General features: G+C 55.8%; 2 protein-coding genes across 5 annotated transcripts in view; one reads left to right on the top strand and one right to left on the bottom strand.

Annotated features, from left to right (window-relative positions):
• RARA (retinoic acid receptor alpha) overlaps positions 1 to 2,657 on the top strand; it is a 43,723-nt gene extending 41,066 nt beyond the window's left edge. For all 4 annotated transcript variants that reach the window (XM_065909664.1, XM_065909663.1, XM_065909665.1 and 1 more), the window contains 2 exons: positions 378 to 536; positions 1,098 to 2,657. In XM_065909664.1, the coding sequence (XP_065765736.1) occupies positions 378 to 536; positions 1,098 to 1,315 (377 nt within the window). In that variant the 3' untranslated portion in view covers positions 1,316 to 2,657. The remainder of the gene's footprint in view (positions 1 to 377; positions 537 to 1,097) is intronic.
• Positions 2,658 to 8,649: 5,992 nt separating this feature from the next.
• On the bottom strand, positions 8,650 to 10,904 carry GJD3 (gap junction protein delta 3). Its single transcript, XM_065910814.1, has 2 exons — positions 10,883 to 10,904; positions 8,650 to 10,107 (listed from the first exon to the last, which is right to left on the bottom strand). The coding sequence occupies exon 2, from the start codon at positions 10,101 to 10,103 to the stop codon at positions 9,240 to 9,242; it is 864 nt and encodes a 287-aa protein (XP_065766886.1). The 5' UTR covers positions 10,104 to 10,107; positions 10,883 to 10,904; the 3' UTR covers positions 8,650 to 9,239.
• Positions 10,905 to 14,229: the final 3,325 nt, after the last annotated feature.

The following is a 14,229-nucleotide window of genomic DNA, read 5'->3' as shown; positions in this document are numbered from 1 at the left end:
GGCACAGTGTGCCCAGAGTAAGACCCAGTAATAAATGTTGACTGCTGTTATTATTTTATTGTTATGAGTTCTGCCATATTGGGCTGGTGTCCAGAATAACCGGCAGGAGTGGGAGACCTGCCTCTACTTAAGATGGCACTGCCTGTGTTCAGGGGTGTGACGTCCATGAACTGGGCTCTCAGGGCGAGCTTTGGGACACCTTTGTCCCCAGCCGCTCTCTGCTTGCATTTGAGAGCCTTTTAGGACCTCTCTGTGTGGGGAGGCCTGGGGAGCAAAGATGCTCTGCCCATGGCCTGGACACGTGCGCCCCCTGGTGGTCACGGTGGGGCCCGCAGCTGTGTTCCTCCCAGACTGAGCCGGCTTCTCTGCTTCCTCAGACCGGCAGGACCTGGAGCAGCCAGAGAGGGTGGACATGCTGCAGGAGCCGCTGCTTGAGGCACTGAAGGTCTATGTGCGGAAACGGAGGCCCAGCCGCCCACACATGTTCCCCAAGATGCTGATGAAGATCACAGACCTGCGGAGCATCAGCGCTAAGGGTGAGGCTCTCTCCCTGTGTGTCTGCCATCCATGTCCAGAGTCAGGGCTCCCGCATCTGAGCCGGCACCCCGCATCTTTGTGCCCATGTGATGCCCCACTCACCTGGACCCCACCGTGCCCCTGTCAGCCCCCAGGTGGCGGTGTCACCTTGGCATGCTAGTTCAAGTCAGGGCTCTGGAACCGGACCGCTGTGTGGCCTTGAGCCGGTCACACAACGGCTCTGAGCCTCAGTTACCCATCTGCAGAGCAGGGATAACATTTCCAGAGTTGTCTTGAGATGTCAAGAGGAGAGGCAGCAGCACGTAGGAAGGGCCTGGCATCAAGTCCAGTGACCCCAGAGCCTGAGTTGGGAGCCACTTTTCCCTGCTGCCCTTCAGCTGTGGGGTCTTAGGAGAGCTAGCTTATGTCAGAAAACAACACTGGGTCCGGTGTGTGGTGGGAGCTGATATTGGTGGTGTGGATTCTCCTATCCCTGACATGCCCCCTCCTGGGGCCACCCTTGAGTGCAGGGCCAGACGAGCAGGGTGGGTATAATGACCTCTGTCCCTCTTTTCCTGCAGGGGCTGAGCGGGTGATCACGCTGAAGATGGAGATCCCGGGCTCCATGCCACCTCTCATCCAGGAAATGCTGGAGAACTCAGAGGGCCTGGACACTCTGAGCGGACAAGCGGGGGGTGGGGGGCGGGACGGGGGCGGCCTGGCTCCCCCGCCCGGCAGCTGTAGCCCCAGCCTCAGCCCCAGCTCAAACAGAAGCAGCCCGGCCACCCACTCCCCGTGACTGCCCTTGCCCCGTGGACACAGCCCTCATCCCGTGCCCTGGCTTTTCTCTGCCTTTCTACCAACCATGCGACCCCCGCCAGCCCTGCGCCCCACCCGTCCTCCCTTCCCCGGGAGACTGGAGGGAGGAGGTGGCGGCGGCTCTTCGGACAGAGGCCCGGGCCTGCGATGGACTGCCCGCTCCTGAAGTCTGGGCTGATGGCAGGGGCGTGGCCATGGACTGAGTGAGGACCCCTGGCCCCGGGCCTCGGGATGGGGCCTGGGGGCTTCGTGTTCATCAAGACACCCTTCTGCCCACCTCGCCACATCTTCATCACCAGCAAATGCCAGGACCTGGCTCCCCCATCCTCAGAACTCACAAGCCATTGCCCCCCGGTTGGGGAACCCCCCCTGCCTCGGTTGGTGACAGAGGGGGTGGGCCAGGGGTGGGGGAATCCCCTGTACATACTTTGCCATACCAACCCCCAGGTATTAATTCTCGCTGGTTTTGTTTTTATTTTAATTTTTTTTTCTGGTTTTGATTTTTTTAAATAAGAATTTTCATTTTAAGCACATTTATACTGAAGTGTGCTGTGTATTGGGGGGAGCTGGATTCAGAGCTGGAGGGGAGGGGGCGGGCCCTGGGGGCGGGGAGCGGCTGGAAAGGGGCTTCCCCCCTCTCTCTCCAAGTCCCTGTGCCCCCCGAGGCCCCTCCCCAGCCATTTCCTCCTCAGTTTTCTCTTTAAAACTGTGAAGTAGTGACTTTCCAAGGCCTGTCCTCTCCTCCCTCTCTGCCTAACCACTGGGCCAGGACCGTTTCCCGGCAGCCCCTGGTAGGAGCGGCTCACCCCCGAGATGGGGCTGGGGGCAGAGCGCCGGGGCCTCAGGACACCCAGGCGTGCGTCTCTCCGCCCTGCGTCCTCGGCGTAGCCGCTTCCCCATCAGAGCCCACGTCATCGAAGCCTTCCAGCGCTCCCCTCCCCGTGAAGGGGCTGGCCGGGGGGGTCCGAGCTCCCCTGCCCTCCAGCCTCACGGCCACCAGCACCGCCCACAGGGCCCCCAGACACACACACACACACACACAAACACACAGTGGACAGACAGGCCGACAGACACATGGCCTGAGTTCCTCCATTTCCCTGGCCTGCCCCCCACCCCACACCCGTGCCCCCTCCTTGCCCCGCAGGACGGGCCTACAGGGGGTCCCCTCACGTCACCCCTGCTCCCCCGGGCCGGGGGAGCTGGCTCTGCCCTGCCCTCCTTGCCCCGGGGTTGGGGGTCTCATCCCCCCCAGAGCCCGCTGGTGCACCTGTTACTGTTGGACTTGCCACTGAGATCTACTGGATAAAGAATAAAGTTATATTTATTCTACACGCGCCTCAGAGCCTCGCTGCCTCGCCGCCTTCTCTGGGTGTCCGGGCAGGGACTGGGGCCCGAGCTGCCTTTGGGGCCTGCCTTGCTGTGCTCAGAGTAATGGAGACACTGGAAGGAGACAGGCCTGCCCTTAGCAAGGCCTTGGTCTAGGGGCCTTCCAGTTGTCAGGGGCCCATGTGGAGAGAGGAGAGGGAGAGACCGCCTCAGCCTTCAGGGAGTCCCCAGCCCAAGAGAGAAAGCCACTTCAGCTCTCTTGAGAGTCCCTAGCCCTGGGGAAGCTAGAGCTTGAGTCAGTCATTTAGTGGCAGAATTCTATCTTTAGTGACCACTGATGACCTTCAAAGCAAGAGTGGCAGTTGGCCCGGGGTACTTGGGTCAGGGGCTCGCTCATTGCAATCTAAGAAGAACTCGATTGGGATGGAACCTGGGAGGCCGGCCCACCTGTTCTTCCATCTCCAGGAAGAACTGTTCCTGTCCCACCCCTAGCGTCGCTTCTGTGGGCAGGAGGCACAGGGGACGGGCAGGTGACAGGGGCGCTTGGATGCTCCTGATTGAGAGAAAGGAGTGTGACAGGCCTTGAGGGCCCATAGAAGCCAGTTTTAACCCCCTCACCCTGCACATCAAGGTCCAGAGGGGGCAGTGCCCTTGCCCAGGGTCACCCAACAAGTACCGCAGCAGATCAGGGAACAGTAGTAAGAGCTCCTATCACTTCATGGCAAATAGATGGGGAAAAAAATGGAAACTGAGATTTGATTTTATTGGGCTCCAAACTCACTCCGGACAGTGACTGCAGCCATGAAATTAAAAGACACTTGCTCCTTGGAAGAAAAGTATGACAAACCTAGACTGTATTGAAAAGCAGAGACATCATTTTGTGGACAAAGGACTGTGTAGTCAAAGCTATGGTTTTTCCAGGAGTCATGCACAGACATGAGACTTGGGCCGTAAAGAAGGCTGAACACCGAAGAACTGATCCTTTCAAACTGTGGTGCTGGAGAAGATTCTTGAGAGTCCCTTGGACTGGGAGATCAAACCAATCAATCCTAAAGGAAATCAATCTCAAATATTCATTGGAAGGACTGATGCTGAAGGAGAAGCTCCACTACTCTGGCCACCTGATGCAAAGAGCCAACTCGGTGGGAAAAACCCTGATGCTGGGAAAGATTGAGGATAGGAGGAGAAGGAGGGAACAGAGGATGAGATGGCTGGATGGCATCGCTGACTCAATGGACATGAATTTGAGCAAACTCGGAGATAGTGAAGGACAGGGAAGCCTGGCGTGCTGCAGCCCATGGGGTCACAGAGTCGGACAGGACTTAACAAGTGAACAACAGTATGGGCTCCCACCTCTCAGCCAGAGCTCTTCCCTGGCTCTCTGGAGCCCTTGAAGAAGTGCCAAGCACCGAGGCCTGGGTGAGGTCTTGGGAGCTGGCAGTAGAAGCTGTGTTTGGGGAGGGTTAGCAGGCGCCCCTGCAGGATGAAATGCCTGTGTGGAGTCTCTTCTGTGGGGATCCACCTGCCATTTCCACTTCAGCCATCAGGTGGCGCCAGCTTCTCACTTAATGTCACAGTCTGGCCTCGGTTGGCGTTCTTTTCCTCTAGCAGATATTTTCTAACACTTCCCATCAGGTTTCTTTATGAACTAGACAGAAATTTAATATAACATACCAAACACGTGCCTTAAAAAAACCACCATACTGTCTCACTGTCCTGTAAAGGAAAGCTCCTGGAGTTGCTGATGGATAGGGAAGCCTGGTGTGCCGCAGTCCGTGGGGTCGCAGAGTTGGACGTGACTGAGCAACTGAACTGAACTGACCTGAACTGTGAATTTCAATATGTCAATGCACAGGCACAATCACCAGACGATAGGACACAGTCCTACATTTGCTTCTATTTTTAACAAATATTTGGATCTAAAAGAAGAAGGTCAGAAGTTATTCTGTACAGGAAGCCCAGGAAAGTTAAAGAGTATGGGTGTATGTTGAAATAAAAACAGATAACGAATAATACCACCATGCGAAAAAGAAAAAAAACAATCCCAAACTAAACCCTCAATATTTTGTATGTAAAACAGAGTCAGGTTTCGGGCTCAGGTTATTATAAAGAGGTTTTTCACTATGTAAATGTCAGTGGGACATTCCAAATGTGTGTGTGACAACTCTTTATTGTGGGGGGACTCTGGCATTCCTAGCCCCTGCTCAGCAAATTCCAGTAGGATCCTCCTCCTTGTGATGACTAAGTCAGTGACCCCCACACATACAAAACGCCCACCTTGGGAGAGTAACTTTGCTGCTGGGATCCTCTGGGGCCTGAGGACGCTCTGGATGGCTCACAGTGCGTCACCATAGAGCAGTTTTCATCCACAGCACGAGTGACATTTTACACTGGGAATTATTTGTTGTGAGGTGACATTAATATATCATAAATGAGGAGACATTGATATGTCTCTAGACATTGCCAAATGTCCCCTAGGAGGCAAAATCACCCCCAGGTGAGAACCACTGCCGTGGAGTTTGGTCATCAACAGCCGACATGTGCTTTGCCTTCGGGAATGCAAGGCTCAGACATTTAACCAGGCCTGGAGCAGGGCTTAGACAGCTTCCTAAAAGAGGTTGCCCCCACTGCCCCACCGAAATCTCTAAGGGGACGGGTTAGCTAGGTGGGATGCAGAGGTAATAAAAAGCTTCTGGGCTCAGACATTATCCCCAGCTCTGTGTTTTAACCATTTTGGGCTTTGGTTGAAGTGGTAAAAGAGGTGAGGCTGATAAAAAGGAACGCATTTGAATCAGTTCTAATGAGGTGGATGAGACTAGAGCCTATTATATACAGTGAAGAGAAAAACAAATATCATATATTAACGCATATCTATGGAATCTAAGAGGATGCTACCAATGAAATTATTTACAGGGCAGCAACCGACACAACTGGGGGGAAGAGGAAGGAGAGGGTGGGCTATATGGAGAGAGTAACATGGAAACTTAACTACCATGTGTAAAACAGAGAGGGAATGGGAGTTTGCTTTATGACCCAGGGAACTCAAACCGGGCTCTGGGCTCTGTAACAACCCAGAGGGGTGGGATGGGGAGGAAGGTGGGAGGGAGGGTCAAGAGGGTGAGGACACATATATACCTATATCTGATTCATGCTGCTGTTTGGCAGGAACCAATGCCATTCTGTAAAGCGATTATCCTGCCATTAAAAAAGTAAATTTAAAATAAAGAGGTGAGGGTGTAGAGGCTGGGACAGAATCAGGACAAGCCTAGTTCAGGAGTGGCACTGGATCCTGAGGGCGCCGGCAGTGAAGGGTTTGAAGCCGGTGAGTGGTGATCAGATTAGAATCACAGGGGCCGGAGCAGAGGCTGAGGGAGGGCATACACCAGGCCATCGGTGACAGCTGATCTTGGGTAGCTTCTAAACAGGTGATGAGGGGAGGAAATGCGTAGGTGGATAAACGAGAGGATCAGATGCTTGACGGGACGTGGAAGGCAGGCAGAAGACAGGCTATGCTAACAGCTGGTGGAGGTGGCCGGGGTGGCTGGGGGCCCCAGCAACGGAGGCGAGAGCTAAGGAGGTTGAGATGCCGTCTGAGTTACTGGTGACCCCCTCTGCCCCCCTCAGACCACTCCTGCCACACCAGTCTCTTCTCGGGCCTCCAACACTTTCAGCTTCCTCCTGCCTCAGGACCTTTGCTCTTGCCATTTCCTCCAACGAGAATGCTCTTCCTGGAGAGACTTCCGGCTAGATCGCTGCTAGTTCCTCTCCCCGACACTCCTTGGGGTGTCGTGCGCTCTCTTGACTCTTAAACTGGTGGTAGTACAGTCTGTGTTTATTGTCTGCCTTCTCCACCAGAGTGTAAGCTTTGACGGCAAGTTCTGCATGTGGATAGAGCAGCCACTTGTCACAGAGGGCAGCCAAATCTGAGATATGTGGGTGGTCCAAAGTGAGAAGGGTTTCAAGCGCAGAACACACACCAGACTTAGCACAAAATGAAACATGTAAAGCATCTCCATGATAATTTTTTTTATACTGATGATGTGTTTGAAATAATATTTTAGATTATTGGGTTAAACAAAATATATTACGAAAATGAATTTCACCTGTTTCCTTTCATTTTGTAATGTGACTAATGGAAAACTTGGAATGACATAGATGGCTCGCGTCCTCTTTCTGTAGAACAGTGCCTGGCATATAGTATGTGCTCAGAAATATCTGTTGAATGAATTACGTGGGAAACAGTTGGACATTCATGTCTGAGTCTGTGCGGAAGGGTCTGGGAGGCTGACACAGGACTCACCCCGGGCAGAGAGATGGCGGCACCCTCTGTGAGCGTGGATAAGTGCTTGGGCCTGGAGAACACCTCCAACACAAGCTTGTGTGCGTGCGTGCTAAGGCACGTCAGTCGTGTCTGACTCTGTGCAACCCTATGGACTGTAGCCCACCAGGCTCCCCTTTCCATGGGATTCTCCAGGCAAGAATACTGAAGTAGGTTGCCATTTCCTCCAGGGGATCTTCTCGATCCAGGGATGGATCTGACGTCTCTTATGTCTCCTGCATTGGCAGGCCGATTCTCTACCATTAGTGCCACCTGGGAAGCCCCCCAGCACAAGTTTACCAAGCACCTACTGTGGGCCTGAGAGGAGAGAGCTATGCACCCAACAGAAGTGCTGCCTTGGGGCCTTAGCTCTGGTTTTGTGGGGTTGGTCTATCTGTCCAGGAAGACATCCATTTTCTTCCCAAGTGAGACCAAAAGGCAGGCAGGAGTTAGCTAGAGGAAGGGGTGGGGCGGCAGAGAGGGAGGCTGCTCCAGGCAAAGGAAGAGCAAGTTGAAACATTTAGAAGCCAATCTGGATACCTACTTGGTAGGAACAGAAAGTTTAGACTGGTTTGGAGCATGGAAGCTTTGGAGGAGCTGAGGTGAAGGGGCTGCAGAAGACCTGATGAAACAGGGCTAGACATGGGGGATTCAGAAGCCTCGTTCAGGTGCTTGACTTATCCTGAGGACACGGGAGCCCCAAAGAGTAAGCAGGGGGACCTGTTTAGAAAGACTCTCCCCTCTGCTTGTGTGCAGTCCAGGCAGGAAAGCTGAGGCAGAGGCATGAAGGAATGGAGGACAGAGAGGGAATGACCAGGGATGTAGAAGAAAATTGTGCAGAGTGGGGCCCTGGCAGCCTGCTCAGCAGAGTCTGGTGAATTCCCAGAGGTGTGGTTAGATGGTGACCCCTGGATTTTTCACTTAGGGGTGTGTGTGTGTGTGTGTGTGTGTGTGTGTGTGTGTGTGTGAGCTGCTCAGTAGTGTCTGACTCTTTGCAACCCCAGGGACTGCAGCCCGCCAGACTCCTCTGTCCATGGGATTCTCCAGGCAAGAATACTGGAGTGGGTTGCCATTCTCTTCTCCAGGGGATCTTCCTGACCGGGGATCGAACCGAGATCTCCTGCATGCCAGGCAGACTCTTTACCCTCTGAGCCACCAGAGAAGCCCTTCACCTAGGGGCTGGCTGCTTATGGAGAGCATCCCCACGGGGGTGGTGATGGAGGAAGCTGATGGGGGCAGAGGAGAGACAGGAATGAACAGGAGGCAACCCTGTAGACAGTTCCTTGTATTTCCAGAGGGTAGGGGTGAGGGAAGAAATGAAGGAAGAAGATTCAGGGCCAGGAGGATGTTTATGGACTGGGGTAACAGCAGCAGGGTGAGGAGGAGGAAGCGAGAAAATAGTCCTGCCCTCTGACCCCACTCTGTCTTCATGAAAGAAGGGCCTGGCCACCTTGCCCAGGTCACAAGGCTGAGAGTGCAGACGGTGCCTGGACTGAGGCCTGCCCAGGGTGAAGGACTGCCTCCCCTCCAGCGCCCCTCCTGAATGGGCTCGATCAGGAGGGGAGATCTTCCTGAGGAAGGGAAGAGCCTCCATGGCTGCTGCTTGCCCTGGATCCTGGCCACCCACACAGGGCATGTCACAGATCACACACACAACTCACACAGGGCGCACTGTTGCACGCACAGATGCAGAACGCACACAGGGGTAGGCACGCGTGTGTGCAGAGAGCCTGCACAAGATGGACATGTGCATATGCACACGTGTGCACATCCAGAGCTCACACAGGATATATATGCATGCATGCACACACACAAAGTGCTTACACAGGTTTTACACATGAGAGGGCACCCATGCTCACACCGAATGTGTGTAAACATGTGTGTGCATGTACACAAAGAGCCTCAGCAGAGGCCACACCTCAGTCTGAACAAGGAGAGGCTGCCGGGGATGCTGGTATCACAGCTGTTTTCCTTGCCAGTACAACACTCAGGGCTCCTCCAGGACCTCCACTCTCCACTGACTCTGCCCTCCTCTGGTCCACCCACTCTCAGCCTCCCTGGCCTCCTTCCTTTCCGCCTGGATCAGGGCACCAAGGACAGGCCTTAGTTGATTCGATGTCCCTAGCTCCGCTGGGAAGTGTGGGTGCAGCCATGCGCCCTGCGTGTCATCTGCTGGCACGGGATCCTGCCAACAGTGGGTGAGGAGCCACTTCTCGCTCCGGGGGGAGGCCTCTGGCCTCACCTCCCGCCCCAGGCAGTTCTAGATGGCCAGGTCCTGACGGATGGTGGCCAGCGACACCTTGCTGCGGCCACTGCCGCCCTCGCTGTCACCGGCCGGCGCCCCGTGCGAATAAGCGGGCGGGCCGTAGGGGTCGGTGCCCGAGCGCCGCGTGGGCAGGGCGGGCGGCGGCTGGAGCAGCTGCCGCGCCTCCTCCTGCGCGCGGTTGCGGCGGTTGTCGCGCTCGGCGGCCTGGCGACAGCGGCCGGCGCGCGGGCGGCCCTTCCAGAGCAGGTGGCCCAGCTCGGCCACGCTGAGCAGCGCCGAGAGCAGCCCGACCGCGAAGTAGAAGACCACGAAGACGGTCTTCTCGGTGGGCCGGCTCACGAAGCAGTCCACGGTGTGCGGGCACGGGGGACCTGCGCACACGAAGTGCGGGGCCACGCGGAAGCCGTAGAGCAGCGTCTGGCCGGCCAGGAAGGCCAGCTCGGCCAGCAGGCGCAGCGCCACGCTCAGCAGGTAGCAGCGGCGCGCGCGGCGGTCCCCCGGGCGCCCCGGGGCCCCCGCCCCGCCGTCCGCGCCGCCCGCGCCGCCCGGCTCCTTGCTGGCGCGGTGCACCGAGTAGATGACGAAGAGCACCGGGGGCGCCGACAGCAGCAGGATGTGGAAGAGCCAGAAGCGGTAGTGGGAGACGGGGAAGGCGCGGTCGTAGCAGGTCTGGCGACAGCCTGGCTGCAGCGTGTTGCACACAAACTCCTCCTGCTCGTCCTCGAACACGGCGCCGCCCACAGTGGCCAGCACCAGGATGCGGAAGATCAGCATGACCACCAGCCACAGGCGGCCCACGAGCGGCGACTGCAGCTGCACGGCGTCCAGCAGCGAGCCGAGGAACGCCCACTCCCCCATGGCGCTGGAGAAGGACGCGGGGCGGGCAGTCAGAGGCCGAAGGACCAGGGTCCCAGCCCCCCGCGCCCATCGGGGTGGGACCAGCTGGACCGCCTCTAACTTCGAGGTGAGCCAGGGGGTCAGCCAGACCCGGCTTTAGCCGGGGCTTTCAGGGAACAAAGGGCTTAGCTTCGGGGGGCTCAGGTGAGTCTCAACTTTGGGCGCTGGGGAGGAGCTCCGCCTCGGTGCTCTGGTCAGACACCCAGGGGGCTGCTGGCTTGGATCCTGCGCTCCTCCGAGTCCAGGTTGGAGGGAAAGGACCTCGGAGATGAGCCCTGCCGGCCCCTGACTACCTGTGTGGAAGCAGAAACCCAGCAACGCCCTCGTGTGCCCCGGGATACTTTCTGTGGGCAAGAATGGTGCCCTGAATGCAACGCTCCAACCCAATTTGGTACTTCTGGGTGAAGTGGAGCCAGCAGACCCAGAAGGATTCACCTTCTTCTTTCCCTACTCACCATTTCTCTTGCCTCCCTCCTTTTTTTTTTTTTTTTTTTTTAACTGCAGTGAACTCCTCTCAGAGAGAATTGGGGAGTGGACACAAAGGGAAGGAACCCCACTTCCATCAGGATCCATTGTCCTAGGTGTCCCCTACCATCTGTGCAGTGGGAATGCTGGCCCACCTCCTCGCATCTCCTCCCTGGTGTCCCTCTGATTCCAGTGTCTCATATTTCCTGAGAGACTCCCCGAAAACCCCGTCACAGGTCCCACAGGCCCCCAGACCCTCACCCGTAACCACTCACCCTGCAGCTGGTGCTGGGATGTTAAAGCCGAGTGAAGAACCTTGGGAGATGGTTGGGACCTGTTCCTCCTGGTCCCTCTTTCATTTTCCCTTTTGGATTTGGCCAGGATGGATGACAAGACAGGATGGCTGAGAGGGGCTAGTGCTCCCCCTTCTCTTAAAGGGACAGGGTGACCCTGCTGACTAACTCCACCCCTGGGAACAGACCCAGGGCCACGCCCCTTGCTGGACTCTACCAGCCCTCCCTTCCCATCCCCTCATCCCCCCACCCCCACCCCCATCCCAGGGCTGAGTCCCCAACTGGAAATGAGGAAAGGGGTTACCCAGAGCTACATCCCTGTTGAAGGAAGCCCATCTCCAACAGATCCTCCTAACTGGAAGGCCTAGGCCTTCCACTACCAAGTGACTGTCCCTGCTGAAGGCGGTCTTCAGGGCTGGCGCAGGGTTTGATGCTGGTGTTGGTAGCACTGGTATTTTAAGCAGCAGCAGACACCTGCTAACTCTCCTTCAAGCTCTGACATTACAAGTCACTTAGCTCTTCTGGGCCAGAGTTTCCTGGCTTGTCAGCTAAGAAGCTTGGGCCAGCTGGTTCCTAAGTTCCCTTCCAGCTCTGCATCTTAATGCTGAGGTCCCAACCATGTCACAGAAAACAAAAAAAAACCCAAGCCCAGAAAAATTTCCCTTTTGGAAAAACATTAGGGTATCAAGGGTGTCTGGCCTTGGGGCTTGAATAAAAGCTTTTGCTTCCTTCCTGCTTTTCTGTAACTTCCAGATTTACTGTAATGAGCATGTCATTTTATAATATGAAAAGTAAATAGAAAGGTTTCTTTTTCCCTCACAAGGCTCTGAACTGAGTCACCTTCTACTGCTCTAGGTAGCTGGAGAAGCTGTCCTATAGAGAGGGCAGTTAGGATGACCAAGGGTGACCTGAGCGGCCAGGGAGGAGACACTCCCAGGTTAAGTGCTCATTTGTCCTCTCTGCCTTCCCAGGAGTCTGGACCCACACCGTTCTCCTTTGTCTGTGCAATTGCTCTGGGTTGGGCCCCAGGCCCCACTCATCATAAGAATTAGCTCATGTCATCGTCCTGACAAGGCTGGGAAGCTGAGACTCAGAGGGTCTAAGGCACAGTCACACAGCAAGAAAGAGAGGGTCCTGGCCTCACACCTAGCCTCACTGGTTTGGAGCCCACATTTTGAAGCTCATGGTGGAACTGTCCCGGTTCCAGCCTGCCTGGACTTCCCAGGGCCTGACAGTCCCCAGGGCTTTGTGTGGGGCTGGTGGCAGCCATGCCAGGACTCACTTCTTTGGTGACACTTTCTCTCCTCTCCGGCCATGGGGGCCTGTCTGGATTTCCATGTGCTGATGGGGACCCCTGGCCTGATTTCAAGAAGGGGTGGGAAATGTGTCCTTCACCCACACTGGCTCCGGCCCAGCCCTGCCTGGAAAAACCCTAGGTTAATGCTCTGGAGTGCTGGGGTTCCCTAGGGACTGGGCCTGGGTGGGGAGACACTAGCCTGGATCAAGTCCAAAGGAAAGCACATGCTGGGGCCCATTCCAAAAACAGGATGTGGGCTGGGGGCACCGGCGACCTCCCCAATCCCTACCTCCACCTGCTCCTGGAAAAGCTGCTCCCTGACCCCAGCCATGGGGGCCCAGGGACACGCCTCATTGCCCCTGGAATAGTCCCTGCCCTGACTTCATGGCCACTGCTGGGTCAGCCCACCAGCCCAGCCTGGAAAAATCCTCATCAGAGCAGGCTCATCTGCCTGTGGAGAGCGGAAAGTGGCAGAGGTGGCGGGTGGGCAGGGGGGAGCTGTGGAGCCGTGGTTCCCCTGCACTGTCCCCAGCCCTTGATACCGCAGGGCCAGACACAGGAGACTCAGCAATCTCTGGGGCCCATCCTCCTTCTCAGATAGTGCCAGCCTGGGAGGAGGTGTCACTGATGCTGCCCAGAGCTGGCGGCACTTGGCCCCATTCTTGGCCCAGCTCGCGGTCAGGGGCTGGGCTCAGACTGGTTCACACTCGGTCTCCATCCCAGACACCTCACCCTGGTCCATTGGACTGTGGAACCACTTCCCAAGTCCATCACACATGAACACGCATAGGCAGGCACACACGTGTTGGTAAATTAATACCCATGACATCAGCAACCCACAACTATATTTTCTCTCCACTGTGTCCCTCTAACATTTAAAAAAATCTTTACATAAATGCTGCCTTTTAGTAAGGCCTTTCCTAGCTGCCCTAACTGGAATTTAACCCCTGACTTCCTATCTCCTTTCTGAGCTTTATTTCCTTTTCACTGACCACTTCATAACATACTTCATATTTTTCTTATTTATTCTGTGTAGCATGTCTCCTTTATTAGCATGGAAGCTCCAGGAGGGCAGAAATTTTTGGTGCTTTATATAGTGTCCTGCCCTCAATGCCTAGACAGTTCCTGGCACTTTAGTAGATCTGTGTGGTGGCTGAATGAGTGAATTGGGGTGGAAGGGTTTTAGAGGGTGCAGACCTTCTCTGCCTCAAGAGGATGTCGCTGCTGGGTTCCATGCCTCGGCTATTCCCTCTGATCTCTTCCAGGGCTTGTGATCACTTAAGTGAATATTCAGTCTGAGATCGGCAATCAGAATGCCCACTCTTGGGTAGAAAAGAAAACTCCAAAATCGGTTAATGGTGAAAATCTGCCCCAGCTCAAACAGAGCAGGAGGGAAGAGTGGGTGAGAGGCAGGGGGCACGGCCGCTTCTCCTTGATTACTCCTCAAGTCCGCTGCAGCCCCGCCCCCGCAGAGCTGCGCAGTTTCTGAGCCGGTCCCCAGGCTGGTCTGAAAAGCCTCCAGGCCGTATGATCTGGTCACTGGTCGCCCCAGCTCTCTGCCTCCTCCCCTCTGTCCTCAGCCTTTGGTTCCCCATAGACCCCGCAGGCTCTGCGATTGATCACCAGCTGGGACCCGCTTCCCTGTGCAACCTTACTTCCTCCCTTACCTCTATAATTAAAGATGAGGTTCGGCTGTCAGAGCAAAATTACTAAACAGTGGCTCAAACCAGAGGGAAGCTTGTTTCTCATATAAAAGGAGGGCGGGGGCTGTTCAGCACGGGCAGAGCAGCTCTGCGCCCCAAATTCCTAAGCAGGGGGCCGTCGGCTCCTTCCAGACCCCTCCTGGGTGGAGCCCCCGCCTGCCGGATTCACAGACTCTATCAGTCATATTCCAGGCAGCGGAGGGAGAAAGCGAAGAGGGGGGAAAACAGGGACAAAAGCATCTCTCTAAAAAGTCCCGAGAGGCTGCCAGTGACCCACCTGCTCACATATCATTGGCCTTCCCTCTGCAAGGAAGCCTGGGAAGTGGCGT

The sequence above is a fragment of the Muntiacus reevesi genome, chromosome 18, assembly GCF_963930625.1.
Source record: "Muntiacus reevesi chromosome 18, mMunRee1.1, whole genome shotgun sequence".
Lineage (NCBI taxonomy): Eukaryota > Metazoa > Chordata > Mammalia > Artiodactyla > Cervidae > Muntiacus > Muntiacus reevesi.
Note: the sequence above shows the minus strand (reverse complement) of the source record. Positions and strands in the feature narration are given on the sequence as shown.

Coding starts and splice junctions, on each gene's coding strand:
- GJD3 (XM_065910814.1), bottom strand. CDS start 10,103: ATGGGGGAGTGGGCGTTCCTCGGCTCGCTGCTGGACGCCGTGCAGCTG.